The sequence below is a fragment of the Cololabis saira genome, chromosome 1, assembly GCF_033807715.1.
Source record: "Cololabis saira isolate AMF1-May2022 chromosome 1, fColSai1.1, whole genome shotgun sequence".
NCBI classification, from domain to species: Eukaryota; Metazoa; Chordata; class Actinopteri; order Beloniformes; family Belonidae; genus Cololabis; species Cololabis saira.
This window is the reverse complement of record NC_084587.1, coordinates 10,919,384-10,941,817: the sequence shown is the minus strand read 5'-3', so window position 1 is coordinate 10,941,817 and position 22,434 is coordinate 10,919,384. Positions and strand designations below refer to the sequence as shown.

At 36.4% G+C, this 22,434-nt stretch overlaps 1 protein-coding gene across 1 annotated transcript in view; it reads left to right on the top strand.

The window, feature by feature from the left end:
• Positions 1–3,416: 3,416 nt before the first annotated feature.
• acer2 (alkaline ceramidase 2) overlaps positions 3,417–22,434 on the top strand; it is a 31,367-nt gene continuing 12,349 nt past the window's right edge. The window contains exons 1-5 of the mRNA XM_061739090.1: positions 3,417–3,573; positions 4,908–5,136; positions 5,443–5,557; positions 15,523–15,664; positions 17,332–17,469. Coding sequence (XP_061595074.1) covers positions 3,527–3,573; positions 4,908–5,136; positions 5,443–5,557; positions 15,523–15,664; positions 17,332–17,469 — 671 coding nt within the window. The 5' untranslated portion in view covers positions 3,417–3,526. The remainder of the gene's footprint in view (positions 3,574–4,907; positions 5,137–5,442; positions 5,558–15,522; positions 15,665–17,331; positions 17,470–22,434) is intronic.

The following is a 22,434-nucleotide window of genomic DNA, read 5'->3' as shown; positions in this document are numbered from 1 at the left end:
TTTGGATAAACTGGGGTCAACCATAAACAATCCGCAAATGTGATAAAAAAAATGAAAAAAAATGTTCTCGGTTTGGGAATTGTATAGAATACGCTACCCAATCTTTGTCAGCTATTTCATTGTATCAATAATCTATGATATGATTGGCAGCAGTTTAAACGAATCAACATAATGCTGGAATTATTGAGTCCCAGAGAGCGCATCAGCCAGAGCGTTTCAGAGAGTACATAAAGAGCAAGATAAGTAACTCCACTCAGAGAACAACCCCATAGCCCAAATCTCATGCATAGAATGACTGAGGGTTCTGTGTTTATATAAAACCAGTGGAGGCGAGAAAAGATTACATTTGTGAGCCATCAACTTTTCAGGATAATGGTGGGAGGAAAAAAAATATTGAATTGATAATGTTCAGTGCTGTAGCTCTGCTGTAGCTATGCTGTAACTTGTACATTTTTTCGTTTAATATTATTTGCTCTTTTGTTTTGCACTAATCACCGCAACAAATTCCTTGTGTGTGTTAAACTACTTGGCAATAAACTTCTTCTGATTCTGATTCTGAAATGCTGTAGTTTTGAGACAGAAGCCTCAATCAACATTTATCCATCAAACATATGACTAGTAATTTAGGAAATTGCATTATCTACGAAATTTTACAAACATTCTTTGATATTAAGGCCTCTATTTGGTTCATTTTTTATAATTAGACTAAATATTTAAGCTTTCTTTATATAAGATGTACTGGAAAGGCGGTTCAAATGGGGATGAGTTTGCACATGCGAGTGGTGGTGTGTTTTGGAAGTCAGTCCTGAGGTCTGTTTAGATCAAAGTTGAGCTGTTTGAGCACATGGGTGCTGGTTTTGTGTGGCAAAGACAGGGAGAGGCCTTCACCCCCACAAATAAATGTTATGATGACTTCAAAACATATTTTTAAAATTTCAATAACGCAGACGAAAACAATTATCTCCACATTAAACAAATAGTTCTTGTATTATCATATGTTAAAAACATATCATGAAAGCCTTTTGATTGCCAGTCTACTCAACTCATGACAAGCCATCATCACTTCCTGGTCAGTTATGTGCTTCTACAAAATAAGGAAATTATAGTCAGGTTATAAGAACCCAGCATTATCTAAACAAAGCATTCATTTCTGCTTTTGCAACCGAGACAACATTGTAAATGGGAAATTCTTTTGTAAACGTCCGCCATCGTTAATCTTGAGTGAAAAAAATAAACATAGTTAAACAGAATTTCCATACATACATACATACTTCAAAAGGATCTAAAAATAACAGAACTTATTCCACTGAGTGATTTTAAGTCTAGAATGAGTGCACTTGAGACAGCATCTCTGATTTGTAACTGTTTTAAATGATTTCCATTTTTTTTGTTTTATTTCCATTTTTTGTTTCATTTGATTTTATTTGATTTTAATATTTCACATTACACCTCTGTAAATTTTAATATCTGAAATCTTGTGCTGCCTCTTGGCCAGGACAGCCTTGCAAAAGAGATTTTTAATCTCAATGGGTTTCTTTTCCTGGTTAAATATAGGTTAAATAAAAATAAAAACATGCTGTAACAATGCACCTTCCAACAATAATCATTTCTGCCTCATTCTGTTGCACATTTAACTTTGAAAAAAATTGTATATATGTTATTTTATTTAGAGCCGTCATTACCATGTCTACCTCATACTGCTGCACCTTTCAGTTTTTTAATTGTATATATGTTAATAAGTGCCACATTTGTTTATTTACTGTTTGCTATTTTTAAATCTGGGTACAGTGGGCAAAATAACCGGAGTCAAATTCCTTGTCGGGCAATGTTCAAACTTGGCCAATAAAGCTGATTCTAATTCTGATTCTGATTCTGTACGGAAGAGTATTAGAGCCAGGTAGGAGAAAAATAAAAATAATATTTTATTAGGCCCAGGCAGGAGAAAAATTAAAATAATATTTTATTAGGGCCAGGCAGGAGAAAAATAAAAATAATTTTATTAGGGCCAGGCAGGAGAAAAATAAAAATAATATTTTATTAGGGCCAGGCAGGAGAAAAATAAAAATAATATTTTATTAGGGCCAGGCAGGAAAAAAATATATATATATTTTATTAGGGCCAGGCAGGAGAAACATAAAAATAATATTTTATTAGGGCCAGGCAGGAGAAAAATAAAAATAATATTTTATTAGGGCGAGGCAGGAGAAAAATAAAAATAATATTTTATTAGGGCCAGGCAAGAGAAAAATAAAAATAATATTTTATTAGGGCCAGGCAGGACAAAAAATAAAAACAATATTTTATTAGGGCCAGGCAGGAGAAAAATAAAAATAATATTTTATTAGGGCCAGGCAGGAGAAAAATAAAAATAATATTTTATAGGAGAAAGATTTTTTTTTCATTATGCACTTGGAGAAAAAAGTCGAAATGTTGAGAAAAAAGTTGAAAAGCGAGATTAACGTTGAAGTACAATTTCGAGAAAAAAGTCAAAATGTCGAGAAAAAAAGTCTAAATGTTGAGAAAAAAGACAAATGTCGAGAAAAAAGTCGAATTGTTGAGAAAAAAGTCGAAATGTAGAGAAAAAAGTCGAAATGTCGAGAAAAAAGTCGAAATGTTGAGAAAAAAGACGAAATGACGAGAAAAAAGTCGAAATGTTGAGAAAAAAGGTGAAATTTCGACTTTATTCTCGACATTTCGTCTTTTTTCTCGAAGTGCACAATAAAAAAAAATCTTCCACTCTCAATTTTTTTTTCTCTTGCCTGGCCCTAATACTCTTCCGTAGATTCTGACTGCAAAAAAACCTGCTGAGAAATAAAACCGTAACCTCACTGAAGCAGGAAGCAAGTGGCAGTGTATGCTCTTGCCACGCGCGGTGGCTTTGGTCCTCTTTGAGCGAGCAGCTGTCAGAGTGCGAGGCTTGAGCGTCACGACGAGCGAGAGGCTTTTGTGGAAGGAAGGACAGCCTAAAAATGCAGCACAGTCGCGATCTGTCTCTGCAACCCGGGTGCATAATACGTGTCAGCTCTCAGAAAAAACCAAAGACTAGCTTGTAGCCACCGAGTCGACATATAGGTTACTCTCTCGCCTCGCTCATTTTCTTATTTGTTTGGAGCCTGCCCAGCTGTCGCTGGATGCATGGGCGTGGTAGTGGGGGGGAAAAGTGGACCTGACTACCCAGGGCCCGAGTAGAGAGAGGGGCCCATGAAAATCCAGATTTTTTTTTTTTTTTTTTGTGATGTTTTTATTTCGAATGAATTGGGCCCTCCAATTAATTGGTGTCATAATTTATTTCAAATATATTGATAACATCAAATGAGAGAATGAACTTAATGTCACAGTTCTCCCAACATATTAGACATTCTGGGCCCCCCCTATGCAAAATGGTTTAGTCCGCCCAACAGCGACCGGCAACAGGTATGGGTCAGACAGTGCGCCCAGATCAGAGACCTGTGTGCAGGACATCATGCTGCCACAAAAAACATAAATCGGGCTATCAGAAAAAGAAATAGAGGAAACAAAAAGAAAGATGGCAGAACGAGGGGAAGGAGCTGCTGACTGCTTTCTTTCCCTAAGGTGAACCAAGTTAGCTTGTCATGCAAAGTCCAATTAAAGTTAACATAGTCCACTCCAGACAGCTGCTGCTTATACAGGCCCGGTTCTACGAGGGTGCATAAGCTTTGCACCCTCAGTTTATGTGTTTACATGCTCAGTTATAAAGACGAAAAGAAAACTGAGAAATGCGTGCGCGTTAAGCCTCATTTATGGTTCCGCGTTAAATCGACGGCGGTGACGCTCAACGTACGTTCGCGTCGCCGCGTATTTTACGCCGTAAGATCTGCGTTGGTGCAACGCGGAACCATAAATCAGCCGGTGTACGTCACTCATCTGCAAGACGCTGCTCTCTGCTGCTCCATTAACACAAAGTAACGATGGATATTCAGAAGTGGTTCAAACACAACCACGCCAGCAAGTTTACAAGACTGTCTCAGAAAATTTGAATATTGTGATAAAGTCCTTTATTTTCTGTAATGCAATTAAAAAAACAAAAATGTCATACATTCTGGATTCATTACAAATCAACTGAAATATTGCAAGCCTTTTATTATTTTAATATTGCTGATTATGGCGTACAGTTTAAGATTAAGATTCCCAGAATATTCTAATTTTTTGAGATAGGATATTTGAGTTTTCTTAAGCTATAAGCCATGACCAGCAATATTAAAATAATAAAAGGCTTGCAATATTTCAGTTTATTTGTGATGAATCCAGAATGTATGACATTTTTGCATTACAGAAAATAAAATGAAACTCCATGCTGAGATTTAATGAATGATCCATCTAGCAATATTGCTGCTGCATATATCAACATGTAAATAACATACCAATATCACTGCAGGCTCAAGTGCACACTAGTAATATATTAGCAATAACGCAATTTATTATTTTTGTCTTGTAAAAAGCCTTAGCCTTGCGGTGCAGTGCTGTGCTTAAAAGCTATTGTCAATATTCAATAAATTCATGATATTACCAAAGCCAATGAATAATCATGTTAAATAACTGTGATCTCACTATCAATCGAAAATGATTGTGATTCTGATTTTTGCCACAGATAGATAAATAGAGAGAGAAAGAGATAGGTCTGGGTGGTGAGAACATAGAAAAACAATTAGCTATTCTTCTCAATCTGGCTGAAAAATGGCTTAAAACATTTTTGCCTCTGCAACTTATTGCAGCCAGATGTACCCTAATGTTTTAGGTATTTGAGCACAAGTAGGCCAAATGCATCAATTCAGAACGACTCATCAATATAATCTGATCTGATTGTAGTTGATTGTAGTAGATTGTATAAATACGCCCCCCCCCCCCCCCTTTTTTTTTTCTCTCACGCGCCTCGCGGGCATGGATAGGGGCCCACTGACATTGAGAGTGTACAGGGCCCAGAATTTGGTGCTACACCCCTGGCTGGATGTGCAGCTTTCTTCTCTCTGCACGCACTGTCCATCCGACAGAACTAGTCCAGACATGAGCAACGTCAATCTGATCTTCTGGGACCAGTTGCAAGCTGGCAGCTCCGAAGTGGACTGGTGTGAAGGCAATTACCTTATTTACCCCAGCATCGCTGAATTTTACAACACGGTCGGTTTGCAGTCGTTTCTTGCAGATAATAATAACAGTGGTTGTTTTTGCATAATGCAGCTTGACTGCCTTTGTTTTGCTTTTGCATTGCGCTGCTTTCTTGCAACGCCTTAAAAAACTCCCTTTTTCACAGCAGTTACATTGACTTTAAACAGTCATGCAGCTTTTTTATTTTTGATATTTAGCGTTAATGTTGCACTGATGGGTCCACGTGAGGATCAACATGTTGTCACTTTGTGTAGATGCTGATGCATGTGATGGATTTCTTTTTCCCTCATAGCTTTTTCCTTTGTTTTGTCATTTCAGATCAGCAACATTTTGTTTTTTGTTTTGCCACCGATATTAATGTGCTTGTTCCGCCAATATGCAAAACATTTCAACAGTGGGATTTACCTCATATGGATTCTGCTGGTTGTGGTTGGTAAGTTTTGATGTGTTAATGTGTTTGATGAGTTAATGTCTTCTTCAGAAAAGGAAACATTTGTTTTGATTGGTTATCTGAGCTGCACACAGAACAGAAAAGAGCACATTTGGGACACTTTTTCTTTTCTCTTGTAAGAAAGATCTTTTAAAATATGCCACATTCCCCCCCCCTGTGGATTTAATCTGTCTCAGTGTCCTTTGTGTCTCGATGTAATCCTAGATTTGACTCTGCAGAATTCAGATTAGGACCCTGTGGGTAAAACAAAAACAAAAAAACCTCTCTGTTAATACTTATTTGTTGCTGGAGATATTATTATTTATATTTAGAGCTGTACACAGTACTCGAGTTGAGGGGGGATGAGGGGGGATGCATCCCCCCCTGAAATAAATACAGTCAAAATCATCCCCCCTGTAAAACTGCCATCCCCCCTTTCCATCCCTTATGTCATTTCATCAATAAATGTGGTTTTACTGCTATTTCAACATTTAGAGTCATCACCAGAAAAATAACACCAGAAAAATAACTTATTTGACAATTTTCACCTGTTTCAAGTAAAAATCACTTGAAATAAGTAGAACAATCTGCCAGTGGGATTTATCTTCTTATTACAAGCAAAACAATCTTGTTCCACTGGCAGATGTTTCTGCTTATTTTAAGTGAAAATCTACTTGAAACAGGTGAAAATTGTTTTTTCCAATGATGAGTCTTGTTTTAATTGTAATGAGATTTTTTTTACTAAAATGAGACATTTTAACTAGAAATAAGACAAATATTGCTGTTAAGATTTTGAGTTTTTGCAGTGATCCATTTTACTTATCCTGTGAAGGACAGAGTCATATTGATAAGTTCAGAAAAGTGTTTTTTATTGTTGTGTTTTGATGTATTTGATGTAAGCCCAGTGGATATTTAAAGCTTACAGAAGGCTGCATTTAACTGCTGCTATGTCATTCCTGCAGTATTTCTGCAGGTGTTTTGGTCACTGCTATTATTTGTAATATATTATATTATTTGTAATCAGCACAAATTATCTGTCCATATATGATAAAATCCACCATCCCCCTTGATTTTTTTTACAACTCGAGTACTGGCTGTACATGTGCAAGGCTAAGTATTAAACATCCTTTTTATGCAATACACTCTATCATAAAACCACTGTTAACACACATGGGACATCATATAATAAGTGTTTATTGTAGGGTAGCATTTGGATTGAAGAAGATAAAGTCATTTTTATACTGTTTAGCCAGTCAGACACTTGCCATAGTTTTTCTTTTGTGTTCTTTGTTGGTGGTTTTATGATTATAAAACAATGTATGTCACTTGAAATTAAATCCTCTATTTTATTACCAGCAGATTTTCTTTAGTTTACAGTCAGTTGAAGATAGAAGTTAAATTCTTGGGAATAAACCATATATGACAATTTTATTTGTCATTTAAAGTGTTTGCTGGCATCCTAAATAGTTATGATCAGATGATGCTTGATTCATTGCGTGAAATTAAATGAAACAGCAGATTACACTTGGAAAAGGGGATGTTTCACATTTAACAGCCACAGCTCCAGGTTGTCCTGATTAGTTGAACTACAAGTCTCTAGATTGAAGTTGATTCAAAATGATTTTGATCCTGCATTTTGGTAATCATTTTGGATGTGTTCTCATGAACGGCTGCAGGATGCCGTGTTCTCTCAGTGCTGTTTTGAGAACGCTCAGGTTGCACAGTCAGCAAAGATAACCCGGCAGCCCCCACAACCCCTCCAAGGTGCAGGAGAACCTGAGTAGCAGATTAACAGATTGTGTAACTGTTTAACTTATGTCGTCTCAGCAAGGGTCTGTCTTTGGAGAGTTTGCATGTTCTCCGCATGCCTGTAGGGGGTTTCTCCTGCAACCCCAGCTTCTCTAAAAAACATGCACGCCACTGTTGATTGGTAATTATAAAGTGGTGTGTAGCAGGGGCGTCAATTGGGTATGCCAAGGTATGGCAGCCGCCACATCTTGGCTTTTTAAATACATTTATGGAATTACTCTGTGTCTATTTGTATTGATTATTCTATTACTTAATACATATAGAATAACTACAAATGCAAATCAGAACAACATGATCGATTTCACTAGTTATTATACACTGCAAAAACTCAAAATCTTAACAAGAATATTTGTCTTATTTCTAGTTAAAATGTCTAATTTTTAGTCAAATAAAATCTCATTACATTTAAGACAAGATTCAAAAACAACAATTTTCACCTGTTTCAAGTAGATTTTCACTTAAAATAAGTGGAAAAATCTGCCAGTGGAACAACATTTTTTTGCTTGTAATGAGAAGATAAATCTTGTCCCACTGGCAGATTTTTCTACTTATTTCAAGTGAAAATTTACTTGAAACAGGTGAAAATTGTCAAATAACAAGTTATTTTTCTGGTGATGACTCTTGTTTTAAGTGCAATGAGATTTTTTTGACTTAAAATTAGACATTCTAACTAGAAATAATACAAATATTCCTGGTAAGATTTTGAGTTTTTGCAGTGAGCGAGACCGCATTTGAAAAAGTTCCAATTTTCTTGACCACACAGATAAGCTACATAGCAGAATTCTGTGATGAGTATTTGCTGGACGTGTTGATTGATACTCTAGTTAAGTTCTGTGACTCGTAACCTTGCCATACCTTAGCTTCCACTGAATTGACGCCACTGGTGTGTAGCTCTGTGATGGACTGGTACCTGTCCAGGATGTACCTGATAACAGCGGGGATAAGCTACAGCAGCCAACGACCTTAAGACCCCATGTCCCATCTACGAGTGAGTTCACGTAGATTCATTGCTTCCCTTATTTCGTTGCATAGGGGCGTGCACTTCCCTCATTTGGCCAAAGCATCTTGCCTTCCCAAAATGCTTTGCCTATTTGCTGTCTGTAGAAAAAAGGAATGTGATCCATGCAATGTGTTCGACTTGTCACAAATAATAGACAGCAACTGGAAAGAGAGATAAACTGCTGTTAGAAAATGGTTAAGATGTAGTTGAAAGTGCAGTTTTTCAGTGTTCCTCATTAGGGGCTGGGGATCGAATCAAATATCAAGAATCGATTCGATTCCGATTCTTAAGATTCAGAATCGATTATCACGCTTTGTTTCGATCCGATTCGATCCGATATTGATTTGGGTTACTGTTAATAAAACTGTTTTTTCAGCTGTTGCATGAATTATATGACTGAAATTATGCAACATATTAATACTAGTATTATATTGAGATTCAACAGCAAGTATTGCAGCTAATGATGCTGTAAGGACCAATCACCTCCCAGAATGCTGATAGAACTGCTTTCAGAAACATCGTGTGGGTCAGAATTATCAAACAGATCCAGGGAGGAAACAGAGACGGATGAAATCGCTTTTATTTTTTCCCCATTTATGAGAATTTGGTTTTTAACATTTATGCAAATGTAACCCCAAGACAGTATATAAAGCAAAGAAATATAGACAATTTATGCAATTATAACTGAAAACGTTAATGTTTTCATACCTTTAAACATATTTAAAGGCAAAAACATGGCACCAGTTATTCTCGTGTCCAACAAAATATTCCTTTTTTGGGCATAAAAAAAAAGTACCAAAAGTTGTAATGTGATGATGAAAAAAAACACATTTTTTTTTTTTTTTTTTTTTAAATCGATCTTTAGACATATGAATCGAGTTTTAGGAATTAATATGAGAATCGATTTAAAATCGGAGAATCGATCTTTTCAACACAGGCCTATTCCTCATATTTCCAACCATGTTGCTGCAGCTCTCCTGCCTGTAGACTTGTTGACACAGTCCTGCGTTTTCATCTCGCTAGACCTGCCGTCCTTTGAATCCTCCTATCTGTAAGCTCTGAAATGAGGGCATCAGGCATCGTATCTCACTGGGCGTTCTTTTTGAGGTAGCATGCCAGAGATAAACATCCATAGCGCCCTCACGGGGGGGTCCAGAAAGGTTGGACGCTGGGAGTCCTTGTCTTTGCCGTGGCCAGCCATCTGCTCCCACTCGTATCACTGCTATGCAGATGACACCCAGCTGTGTTTCTCATCAGATCACCCCACAGTTTCAACATTAAACCCAGCTTGATTTATATAGTTTATTTATACATGTGCGCAGTAGGAATGGGCGATATTTTACCGTTCACGATAAACCGTCAAAAAAATTCCCCACGATAAGAATTTGTCATCTCGCGGTAAAAACGATAAGTTCCTGTTGATGATGTTTTTGTGTAAAACTGATTTATGGTTCTGTGTTAAATCCACGCAGAAGGAAGGAAGGAAGAAAGAAAGAAAGAAAGAAAGAAAGAAAGAAAGAAAGAAAGAAAGAAAGAAAGAAAGAAAGAAAGAAAGAAAGAAAGAAAGAAAGAAAGAAAGAAAGAAAGAAAGAAAGAAAGAAAGAAAGAAATGAGCCAGAAAAAAAAGAATGAAATGAGCCAGAAAGAAAGAAAGAAAGAAAGAAAGAAAGAAAGAAAGAAGGAAGGAAGGAAGGGAGAAAAGAAGGGAGAAAAGAAGGAAGGAAGGAAAGAAGGAAGGAAGGGAGAAAGGAAGGAAGGAAGGAAGGAAGGAAGGAAGGAAGGAAGGAAGGAAGGAAGGAAGGAAGGAAATGAGCCTGAAAGAAAGAAAGAAAGAAAGAAAGAAAGAAAGAAAGAAAGAAAGAAAGAAAGAAAGAAAGAAAGAAAGAAAGAAAGAAAGAAAGAAAGAAAGAAAGAAAGAAAGAAAGAAAGAAAGAAAGAAAGAAAGAAAGAAAGAAAGAAATGAGCCAGAAGAAAAAGAATGAAATGAGCCAGAAAGAAAGAAACAAAGAAACAAAGAAAGAAAAATTCCCGTTGATGAGGTTTTTGTGTAACAAACATGTCGGATCTGAGAGCGAGATATATTTATAGTTGAAAAGGTGGAGTTGAATTGGTATTTTTTTTAATCATCATTTTCATCGTTATCGGGATAAATGCCAGAAATTATCGTGATACATTTTTTAGTCCATACCGCCCATCCCTAGTGCGCAGATGAAGGAACACCACGTCCAACCAAACATCTACAAGACTCAAATACTGTTTTTCTCAGCCAATCAGTCCATCTGATACAAAATCAACGTAAAAAAAAAAATTGCTTCTTCAGCAATGATGACCAGTTTTCTTTCTCCCACATCTGTCTCTCAGTCACGTTGCAGCGCACTTTAAGACTGCTAAGACTGAACAGGACGTGACTTGGCACGTCACCCAGATCATGGCGCAGACCATGGTTATCTCTAACACTCCTCTCTCAGCACGGACCTCCAAGCTCATATAGATTGATTGGGACGCTGGGACATGTCCGGATCGACTGAAAAGAGGACATGTCATTCCACTTCTCGTTTGTTTTCCACTCGCTGCCTGACTCAAATTCAAGTCACCAACGATTGCTTACAGAGGGACTGAATGTCCAGAGCGTTGTTTATATTGCATTTCTACCCCTGCTGCATCTGTACTGTCATTTAAATAGATTCAGCTCTTTTAGGCCCCTGCAAGGTTGTCTTACTGGTACTGATGCCCAAATTCTTCACTTGTAAATAGTTTTTAGTTAAAAACCACCACCTAAATGACTAAATTACGGCTTTGCCTTTGTTTTTTTTTTGTCTCACTTGGCTGTAAAGGTAAAGAAAGTGAAGGTTGCTTCAGGTCTCAGTGTCAAATAGAGATTCAGAAAGTACAGGACTGTCTCAGAAAATTAGAATATTGTGATTTTCTGTAATGCAATTACAAAAACCAAAAATGTCATACATTCTGGATTCATTACAAATCAACTGAAATATTGCAAGCCTTTTATTATTTTAATATTGCTGATTATGGTTTACAGCTTAAGAAAACTCAAATATCCTATCTCAAAAAATTAGAATATTCTGGGAATCTTAATCTTAAACTGTAAGCCATAATCAGCAATATTAAAATAATAAAAGCCTTGCAATATTTCAGTTGATTCGTAATGAATCCAGAATGTATGACAATTTTGTTTTTTTAATTGCATTACAGAAAATAAAGAACTTATTCACAATATTCTAATTTTCTGAGACAGTCCTTTATTATTATTATTATTATTATTATTATTATTATTATTATTATTATTATTATTATTATTATTATTATTATTATTATTATTATTGTTATAAGATGAATTGGGTAATAATTTTGGTTTACAGCATATCAAAATTGATCCCCCATGTGACTTTGCATATGATAAACAGTTTGTCATATATGCAACTGTTTTATATTGTCTTGTTTTGTCCAACTGAGTCATAAAAAACAAGGATAGCAATTGTCATTTGAGACTGTGAAGAATCGAAAGTCTAAGCTAAGAAATGTTCAGCATTTATTTGCCCGACTTAACTATGGATAATCGATGAGACTGCCAGGGTGACGGTTTCGTCGTGTTCAGTACATTCTGACTGGGGGCAGTGGTGGATAAGAAGTCTGCTGAAATGCTGATGTCTCGTTGCTCGCTTGTTATGACAACAGATTATGCTGATAATATAAGGTCTGTTGGGCTGTGATAACAAAGGGCCGCTCCTGCCGCTGCATTTCAAACTCACAGTCGCTCCACTCTGCACTTGTAGTCGCAGACTGACTGTCTTCTTCACTGCAGGTGATATTTTAACTGTACGGGTTCAGGGCCGAAAGTATCCGATGATATTCTTTGTGGAACAGTTGCCACAGTTTCATACCGAATAGCTTTCACATTGATAAATTGTGGCTGTCACAAGTTTATAAGTAGAGTGTATGAAATGACTCAACGTCAAAGTAAAAAACTATCTATTGTGTGCAGATAACCCGCTGCACAAACTCGCATGTAGCCAAGAGTAAATGTATTTGTTTCCAGAGTTTTTTTTTAACTATGGGCGGAGCTATAATTATGTCGTACAGTGATAAAGCCATGCCTGCTCTCTACGCAAAAATTAATTGTCATGAAATACGACTGGTCCCCCTCCCATTCACAGACGTATCCACCGGTACAGAACGTACCAAACCAATCACAGTGGGGTATGAACAAGTATTTTGTTGCTGGAAATACCAACGATGGTGATTCACTGGGGTGAATTACTAGCAGGCATATAGAGTCAGTTTCCTCTGAATCTGTTTGTACGGCCCCCTGGAAATTAAAAGTAAAACCCAGAGAAATCAGACTAATACTTGGTATGAAAAAGAAAAGGATGACAGGCCAGAGAGGTGAAGCAGTGTCGTCTTTAATAAGCTCCATAAAACTCTGGACAACTGTACATCATTTCAGTTCGGTGATACTTTTTCAATTCCAGATGGGAAATAATGTTTGGGAGTAGTGCAGAAGTCAGTAAGTCGGTCGATATTATTAAGTCACTCTAGTACAGGGGTCGGCAACCCGCGGCTCTTTATCGCCGCCCTAGTGGCTCCTGGAGATTTTTCAAAAATGTTTGACCTTTTTTTCCTTTCTTTCCTCTTTTCCCTTTTTTTCTTCTTTTTTTCCTTTTTTTCTTTTTTTCCTTTTTCCTTTCCTTTTTAATCTCGAAATTTCAACTTTTTTCTCGAGATTGTACTTCCACATTAATCTCGACATTTCGATTTTTTTCTCGAAATTTTGACTATTTTCTCGACATTTCGACTTTTTTCTCAACATTTCGACTTTTTTCACAAAATTTTTACTATTTCCTCGACATTTCAACTTTATTCTCAACATTTAAACTTTTTTCACGAAATCTTTACTATTTCCTCGACATTTCGACTTTTTTCTCAAGATTTTGACTTTTTCTCAACATTTTGACTTTTTTCTCAACATTTCAACTTTTTTCACGAAATCTTTACTATTTCCTCGACATTTCGACTTTTTTCTCAACATTTTGACTTTTTCTCAACATTTTGACTTTTTCCTCGACATTTCAACTTTTTTCTCAACATTTCAACTTTTTTCACGAAATCTTTACTATTTCCTCGACATTTCGACTTTTTTCTCAACATTTTGACTTTTTCTCAACATTTTGACTTTTTCCTCGACATTTCAACTTTTTTCTCAACATTTCAACTTTTTTCACAAAATTTTTACTATTTCCTCGACATTTAGACTGTTTTCTCAACATTTCGACTTTTTTCTTTAAGTGCATAATGAAAAAAAAAATCTTCCTCCAGTTAACTAATATAGAAACATGCAGCATGTGTTGCCTTCATTCTAAGGCTGATACAAGACTTCATTTTTTGCGGCTCCAGACATATTTGTTTTTTGTGTTTTTGGTCCAATATGGCTCTTTCAACATTTTGGGTTGCCGACCCCTGCTCTATAGCCGTGACAAGAGTGACAGTAAACCTGACGAAACCATCTAAAGGCACACCGTTGTTTAATCACTGAGTTGTGACCAGAGAGTGCAGCGTTGTCCAGTGTATTCTGCATTAAATGCATCATTATCAGCCCCAGAGTGCCCCCCCCCCGGCAGAGAACCTGTCTCCTTTTATCATCTTGCTCTTTCTTTAAGTCACTGCACGATATGCGTCGAAGATATGCAGCCGTCATGAATAATAGCTGAAGGGACCTGAGTGACGATATAGCTGGAGATGAATGCCTGAGGAACGCCTGAAGAATGCAGCCAAAGCAAAAACAGGATGGTGTTCTTTGAACATTTGTCATGCAGTCAGCTGCAGCCGTGTGGTCCTCCACCTCCTTCCACCTCTCACTGAAAGAAGTCAACAACAAGGGCTGATAGTGCCGTTGAGGTCACGCACAAACGTGCATTTAGCAGTTCCCAAGTAGCTTCCTCTTGCTGTTTTGATTTCATAGCTGAAGCTGTAAAATAAAGTTGTGGCCTTGTTGAATTTGATGAAAGTATTTGTGTTTCCTGCTGTATCACAGCCAAGAGTTATTGAACTCAGCTTCTTAAACACACTGTTCAACCATAACAACAAGGATAATACAACATATTACTCTAACACAGTGGTTCCCAACCTTTTTTCCTTGTCCCCCCCCCTACTTGTGTCTATGACCAGCCGCCCCCCCCGACCCGTACGTACTAGCACCAAAATAGTCTCTTTTTTTTTTAAATTAAAAAAAAAAAAATGTTTATTAGATTTTCAGTTTATTACAACTGCACATTTTTACCAGATCACAAAAATTATCTGTATATTCACCGTGCAACAAACAAACAAATAAAAATAAAAAGTAGAAAAACAAACATAAACTTGTGGGTTAGTACATTAATAATCTATCCAAAAAAAGAAAAGAGGAAGAAAAAAAAGAGGTCCGCATCCTTATGCTTTCTGTAGATAAAATGTCCACTTTTGCCATCTCTTCTCAAATAGCCCTTCCCTCAAACTCAGGATATGGGTCAGTCTTTCCATCGTCCATATTTCTTTAATAATATCCAGCCACTGTTTAAAAGTAGGCGATTCAACCAAAAGAGTCTTTAATTGAAAAAAATGAACATTAATTATGTTTTTTTGATACATTTCTCTTTGGTTTACTCTCTATACATATGACTTTGTTTTTCTCCAATGTCACCAATGTATAAAATATGCACAAAAGGACATAAAAGGACATAAAAATATTTCTGAAGAATGTCTCTTTTAATATGAGACCAACATTTCTTTTACATTTTTCCTTTAACAACCTGTCGGAGTAGATTAAATGTTGAGTAATGATATAATAATAAGGAATTAAATCATTTCCTGTGTTTGTCACCAGTGTATAAAAAACACAAAAGATATTCAAGACATTCATAAATTATTCCTAACAATGTCTTATGAATGACTCATTTGCAAATAGAATTTTTACAACTGCATAATCTCAAAGCAGACTAAGTTTCGCGCCCCCCCAGAGATCTCTGGTGCCCCCCCAGGGGGGGCCCGGACCCCAGGTTGGGAGACACTGATCTAACAGACAAAAAATGAGCTCCAAATAATGCTCCTGTTCTCACAAAGTCTTTGAATTTCTGCACCTCTGTCCTTCTTTCTTTCTTTTTTCTCCCAGGAATTGGATCAACCTACTTTCACGCCACCCTCAGCTTTATCGGCCAAATGCTGGATGAGTTGGCCATTTTGTGGGTGCTCATGTGTGCCATTGCCATGTGGTTCCCCAAGCGGTACCTGCCCAGGACGTTCAGGAGAGATCGGTATGCTCATTGGGAAGGAGGAGGGGGGTTTATTTCCAAACTTCCACATATAGCAGCTCTAGCTCTGTGTCCAGGGTTCATAAGTGGGATGGTATGAGCAGAATTTGTGGATAACCTTCTCTGACAGCAGCTGATCGGCAGAGGAAGAGCTCATCGCTACATTCGGCTTAGTGTCTGGAAGGGCTTAAGCCGCTCTCAGTAGGAGGTTTCAAATGCATTAGTCATGTTCTGCAAACTAAGATTCATACTTTTTAACCACTAAAGGGAAAGAAATGTAGATTTGGATTCACTACGGGCCGCTGGTTTGTCACATGTCACATCCACTGCTACGCCTCCGTTTAATAATAGTCCCGTCCAAAATAGCTGACACCAGTAAAAGATGTCACATGTCTCTACTTCTTTTTCCATTGTCGCAGAGCCTCGGCGGCTGTTTTTATACTTTGGTCTGTCACTTAAAGTCGTCTCAACTTTTTGAGCTAAACTGGGAGTCGTTTTTAACTACAGGACTGTCTCAGAAAATTAGAATATTGTGATAAAGTCCTTTTTATTTTCTGTAATGCAAAAATGTCATACATTCTGGATTCATTACAAATCAACTGAAATATTGCAAGCCTTTTATTATTTTAATATTGCTGATCATGGCTTACAGCTTAAGAAAACTCAAATATCCTATCTCAAAAAATGAGAATATTCTGTGAATTTTAATCTTAAACTGTAAGCCATAATCAGAAATATTAAAATAATAAAAGGCTTGCAATATTTCAGTTGATTTGTAATGAATCCAGAATGTATGACATTTTAGTTTTTTTAATTGGATTACAGAAAATAAAGAACTTCATCACAATATTCTAATTTTCTGAGACAGTCCTGTATATGAATTTAAAATGTATATTGTGCATTCTGCTAAGAGTTTGGAGTTATCTGTTTTCTGTGTCTCACAGCAATGTTTGACACAACAGCAATAAGAACAAATACAAAGGGCAGATGTATATCCGTTTTAGGAGTAAAACTGTGGAACTCATTACACAACGACCTTAAATTAGCAAACTCAATAACAGCATACAAGATATTATTCAAAGCAAAGGTAATGGACACATATATAGGAGCACAATAAGCAAACAAAGAAGAATACACACATGCATGAGATAAAATGACAACTTACATTGGTTTTGTCGGTTTCCTTAGCATCTTTTCACTTTCTGTTTTCAGAGCTATCATTATTATTATTATCATTATTATTACTACTATTATTACAGTTATTTAAGCTATTATTATTATTATTATTATTATTACTATTATTATTATTATTATTATTATTATTATTATTATTATTATTATTATTATTATTATTATCGTCATTATCGTTATTATATTATTATTATTACTATTGTTATTATTTTGTGTAACCTCATGATACTTCATTTGTTCTTTTTGTATATTCTATTCTGTTAAAAGGTGGGCAAGATAATCTTTATGCTTCAAGCCCAGACCTTTTCGGTCAAAATAATCACAATGTTGACCAGGGAAAAACCTGTGTTATCTTGTTTGTTGATTTTTATGCTTGTGATTGACCGAAATAAATATTAACCAACTATTAACTAACAGTGCTGTTTAACTGAGACCAAACCGCTGAAACTCTGCTTCTTATTCTTGCTTTCTCTGCCTAGGTCCCGGTTTAAAGTGGTCATTGGCGTCTTGTCAGGGATCACCACCGGGTTGGCCTTCGTTAAACCGGTCATCAACTCGCTGTCACTCATGACTCTGGGCATCCCCTGCACGGTGCTGCTCATCACCGAGCTGAAAAGGTGCGTCCAACGTCGAACACCACATTTAAAACCGACAGAGGTGTCAAAAGTATTCACATTCATTACTCAGGTAGAAGTATAGATACTAGAGTTTAAAAATACTCCTGTAGAAGTTGAAGTATCAACTCAAGTTTTTTACTCAAGTAAAAGTATAAAGGTACTGGTTTCAAAACTACTTAAAGTATAAAAGTAAAAGTAATGTAAGGGGGGGAAAAGCCATTGAAAATGAATGCATCTTAGTATAATGCAAATATATTAAAGAAGCATATATGTGTACTATTGAGCATTAACATGTGTTTCAGAGAGCAGGAGATATGATGACTAGTTACCTATAAGTATTGTAATGGTGCAAAAAGTCAAACTTCAGAGGCATGTTATCATTTATCCTAACCTTTATTGGAATGAACATCCAAGTTTAGTTGCAGGAATCTGAGGGAACGGATGTAAGAACAAAACTGGACAAGAACATCTGAAACAACCACAACCAAATTCACTCTATCCGGATGGAGCAATTTAACTGGATAGTTTTTTTTTAAAGGCCGAAATGAAATAGAGTAACGAGGCTGTTTTTAAAATGTAAGGAGTAAAAAGTACAGATAATTGCGTGAAAATGTAAGGAGTAAAAGTAAAAAGTCGTCTGAAAAATAATTACTCCAGTGAAGTATAGATAACCAAAATTTCTACTTAAGTAAGGTAACGAAGTATTTGTACTTCATTACTTGAGTTGACACCTCTGAAAACCGACCCCGAGCCGTCGTACTCTTGAAGGCAGTGTTTTATACGGACAAAGTCGGTCTGACACACATGAATAAAGTAAGACGACGACTATCTCAAAGTGCTCCATTAAAGTGCAAACCGTGTAAAGTCGAGGACGACAAGATTTCTTCCTCACTCGCTCGTAGCTTGAGTGATCTAAGAACAAAACCATTTAATCTTTGCCTTTGTTTATATTAACTTGAAAGGCAAAAAGCCCTTCCTCACTGCCAGAGGCGTTTGTCATTTCTACCACTGATGTTTGTATTGATGTGATCCTGCTGCCTAGCATCCACATCCTCCTCTGTTTGTGTGTTTCCTTTTTTGAACGTGCTCGATCGGGACTGGTGTTTTGTTTTTTTTATAGTTGTGTGTGCAGACACGAGCCACAAACACGTTTTGGCTTTTTCTCCTTTTATTCTCAAGAGTATTTCTATATTAATGCTTGGAGCCCATCCTGAGAGCCTTCTATTTTTTTCCCAGACTTTTTACTGTAAATTAATATGCACCTTTTTAAAGGAACATTCTGCAGTTATGACAACACTATTATTGATAGTAAGGGGTTTAAACCTTTGCTAGCGACCAAAACAACACAAATGTGATGGTGTGAAGAGGATAGCTTCAGACAAACCGAGTGAATTTTGCGTCTGTATGGGTACAAAAAGTGTAGAAAAAGAACATTTTTTAAAAGGTTAAGTCAATTACTGGTGTCTCACATGAACATACAATCACTCAGGACGCATTTTAAGATGGCCTGGGACACATGTCCAATTTATCTTCGTAGTTTGAACACGTAGTTTGGGCACATAATATAAATTTTATATTACCATTTGATAGTAAGGGGTTTAAACTTTTGCTAGGGACCAAAACAAATGGTGTGAGCTTCAGGCAAACCGAGCAGATTTTGCATCTGTATGGGTACAAGAAGTGTAGAAAAAGAACTTATTTTTCTACTTATTTCCAAATTCTTCCTTTAATGATTGGAAATGATACATTTGCAGGGTGCTTGCGCAAGTCTTGAAAGTCTTAATAAGTATGGAATTTTTAAACACTGTTTTCCAGACCTTGAAAAGTCTTGAATTTTGTGTGAAAGTCTTAATAAAGTATGGGGAAAAAATGTATGGTAGAATTTTACAGTATGCTCAAAGGCATTGTGAAATGAGAAATAGAAAGGTAGGCTATAAAACTTATAATTTTACTAACTAGTCACGTACTGTCTTCACCTAATGGAATAATATCCAATCAACGCTTGCCTAGCCTACTCTGGAACATTTCGTGATGTTACTGCTGAGGTCGATTGCCTAGTGGTCAACAGAAATGGGTTGTTGCGTGTTTTCGAATTTCTGGCTACAACACCCGAAATTTACAAGTGTGTCTTGGGAAAAAAAATATTGGTTTTAAAAAAGTCTGGGAAAAGTCTGGAATTTTAATTTGGAAAAAGAGCAAGCACCCTGATTTGGTGTTGGCAAGAAAAAAATGCAGTGCGTTTGTATTTGTATATGAATTCAAAAAGATCAGATGGAGATTCGGGTACATCTATGCCGTCTATGCTGCACACATTTTAAAGGAGCATGAGGCAGGATTGAGGCAGGATTTATGAAAAAAATTCGTATACATTTTAAGTTTTCTAGTAATAATGTCAGATGAAGCGTTTCAAACCAAAAAGAATGAGCCCTCTAGTGTATCTCTCCTTTGCCTTGAACAGGCTGTGTGCTGCAAAATGCGCTGCAATTGTGGGGCCGAATTTCCCGCGCTGTCCTGAGGATGTGACGTCACATGACGCTGCATGTGCGTTCTCCCCGTTCTCCCGTGCCGGCTTCGCTGTTAGCTGCAGTACCCCCAACGGCCGTCGTGGCGAAGGGTGGCGCTAGAGAGTCTCATTTCTTAAAAGGAGCCTCATGCTCCTTTAATGCCAGGTGTGAATTGCATGTGCTAAGCAATGACCACTTTTGATTGGATTTCTCCTTAAGCATGTTAATGCAAAGTGTGAACGAGTCCAGAGAACTTCAGTCCTCACTGTTTCCCAGAAGACGGCATATAGAACCCTGTATTAGTTAAACACCATTCACTGTATGATTGCTGAGAATAATGACTGGATGGCTGCTCGTTGTGTTAGTATTCTTTTTTCACATGACTTTAGTCATTTTTAGACTTCATTTGGGTGTGTTTAGCTCTGTTCAGGCATAACTTGATTTATCAGTCCTAAACTGACTACAAGCAGAAACCAGTGAGCTTCTACTCATTTTTCATATTTCCATGCAGATTCCTGTTTTTTTTCTGCTTTTACTTGTTTTGGTAAATTTGAGTTTGAATTGATGGCAAACTGTTAGAGTAACTGTTTAGTTTTCTTGTAAATTGTTGTAATCGTCAGTTGTTAGCAACAAAAGACAACAGTATCGAGATGTAATGACTGTAGCGTACAGTTCATTAACACGTGACCCTTAACCTTTTGTACGTTCGCTGTTCCAGCCTAATAATAGTGATTTATTTACGTTGGAATAACCCTGGAACACATATTTCATGCCCCCCCTTTTCATGTGTGTTTGTGTTTCTTCTGTTTTCATGTCTTACTGTATGCGTGCGTTGTTTCTGTTTCCCACAAGCCTTAGTCACCACCGTCGGTCCTGAAACCTTAAGTCATCTATTGTTCAACTTCTGGGTCATTCTTGACATGACTGCGCTGCCAGTCATCTATTGAAGCAGCTTGTTTTTCTTTTGCTTAATGGGACAAAATTCCTGAAACCTGACTTCTGGACTTGTGCCCTCAGAAAGGAACATGCTATTTCGTTGTTTGCTTTTTTACAGTAGGACTGTTGGCCCCCGCTCGGGTCACTTCCAACTGAACAAAAACAAGCCGTTACAGTGCGTGAGATAATCAGTGCAAGTGTTGCATTAACTGTATGAGTTAGTATTAAAATGCCAGCCATCATTCCGCTTTAATATGTATGTTTAAATACATAAAAGAAAGGAATGATTGAGTTGCTTTTACTGCAACAGCCGAGATCAGTCGCTCGCATTCATCAATGATCTGCTTTAAATATAAATGTAAATAGAGAGGGTGAGAAAGTGGTAGTCTTTAAAAAAAAAAAAAAAAATCTCAAAAGATGTGTCCTAAAAGAGGGGGAGGGGAGTGGTTCCTCATAGCGTTGGCGTCTATATATATATATATATATATATATATATATATATATATATATATATATATATATATATATATTTTATGTGTATATATATATATATATATATATATATATATATATATATATATTTTATGTGTATGTATGTATATATATATATATATTTTATATATATATATTATGTGTATATACAGGACTGTCTCAGAAAATTTGAATATTGTGATAAAGTTCTTTATTTTCTGTAATGCAATTTAAAAAAAAAAAAAAAATGTCATACATTCTGGATTCATTACAAATCAACTGAAATATTGCAAGCCTTTTATTATTTTAATATTGCTGATTATGGCTTAGAGTTTAAGATTAAGATTCCCAGAATATTCAAATTTTTTGAGATGGGATATTTGAGTTTTCTTAAGCTGTAAACCATGATCAGCAATATTAAAATAATAAAAGGCTTGCAATATTTCAGTTGGTTTGTAATGAATCCAGAATGTATGACATTTTTGTTTTTGTAAAAATCACAATATTCTAATTTTCTGAGACAGTCCTGTATGTATGTATGTATGTATGTATGTATGTATGTATGTATGTATGTATGTATGTATGTATGTATGTATGTATGTATGTATGTATGTATGTATGTATGTATGTATGTATGTATGTATGTATGTATGTATGTATGTATGTATGTATGTATGTATATATATATATATATATATGATGTTTTTTAATCATATGTACTTGTTTATAATGAAATATTGCAAATTGTACCAAAATAATCCCACCATACCGTACTAGATTATGCTCCAGTTCTGTTTAGGTTCCAACACCAGTTGTAGCGTACCCTTCAGGTGGAGCTACAAACACTGCAGTCAGTTGATTGATCGTCTCTTCCATGTGGCGTAGATATAAATATAAGATGCACGATGTCCAATGTAAAGCTCAGTGTCTTCTTTCCACGAGGAAAGAATCGGACGTGCTGGACGTCCCCCACCAATGTCCTCTTTTAACTTCTTCCTTGAATTCATCGACCTTGGACATTGTTGCACGGGTGTCAAGTTGTGCAGCTACGTAG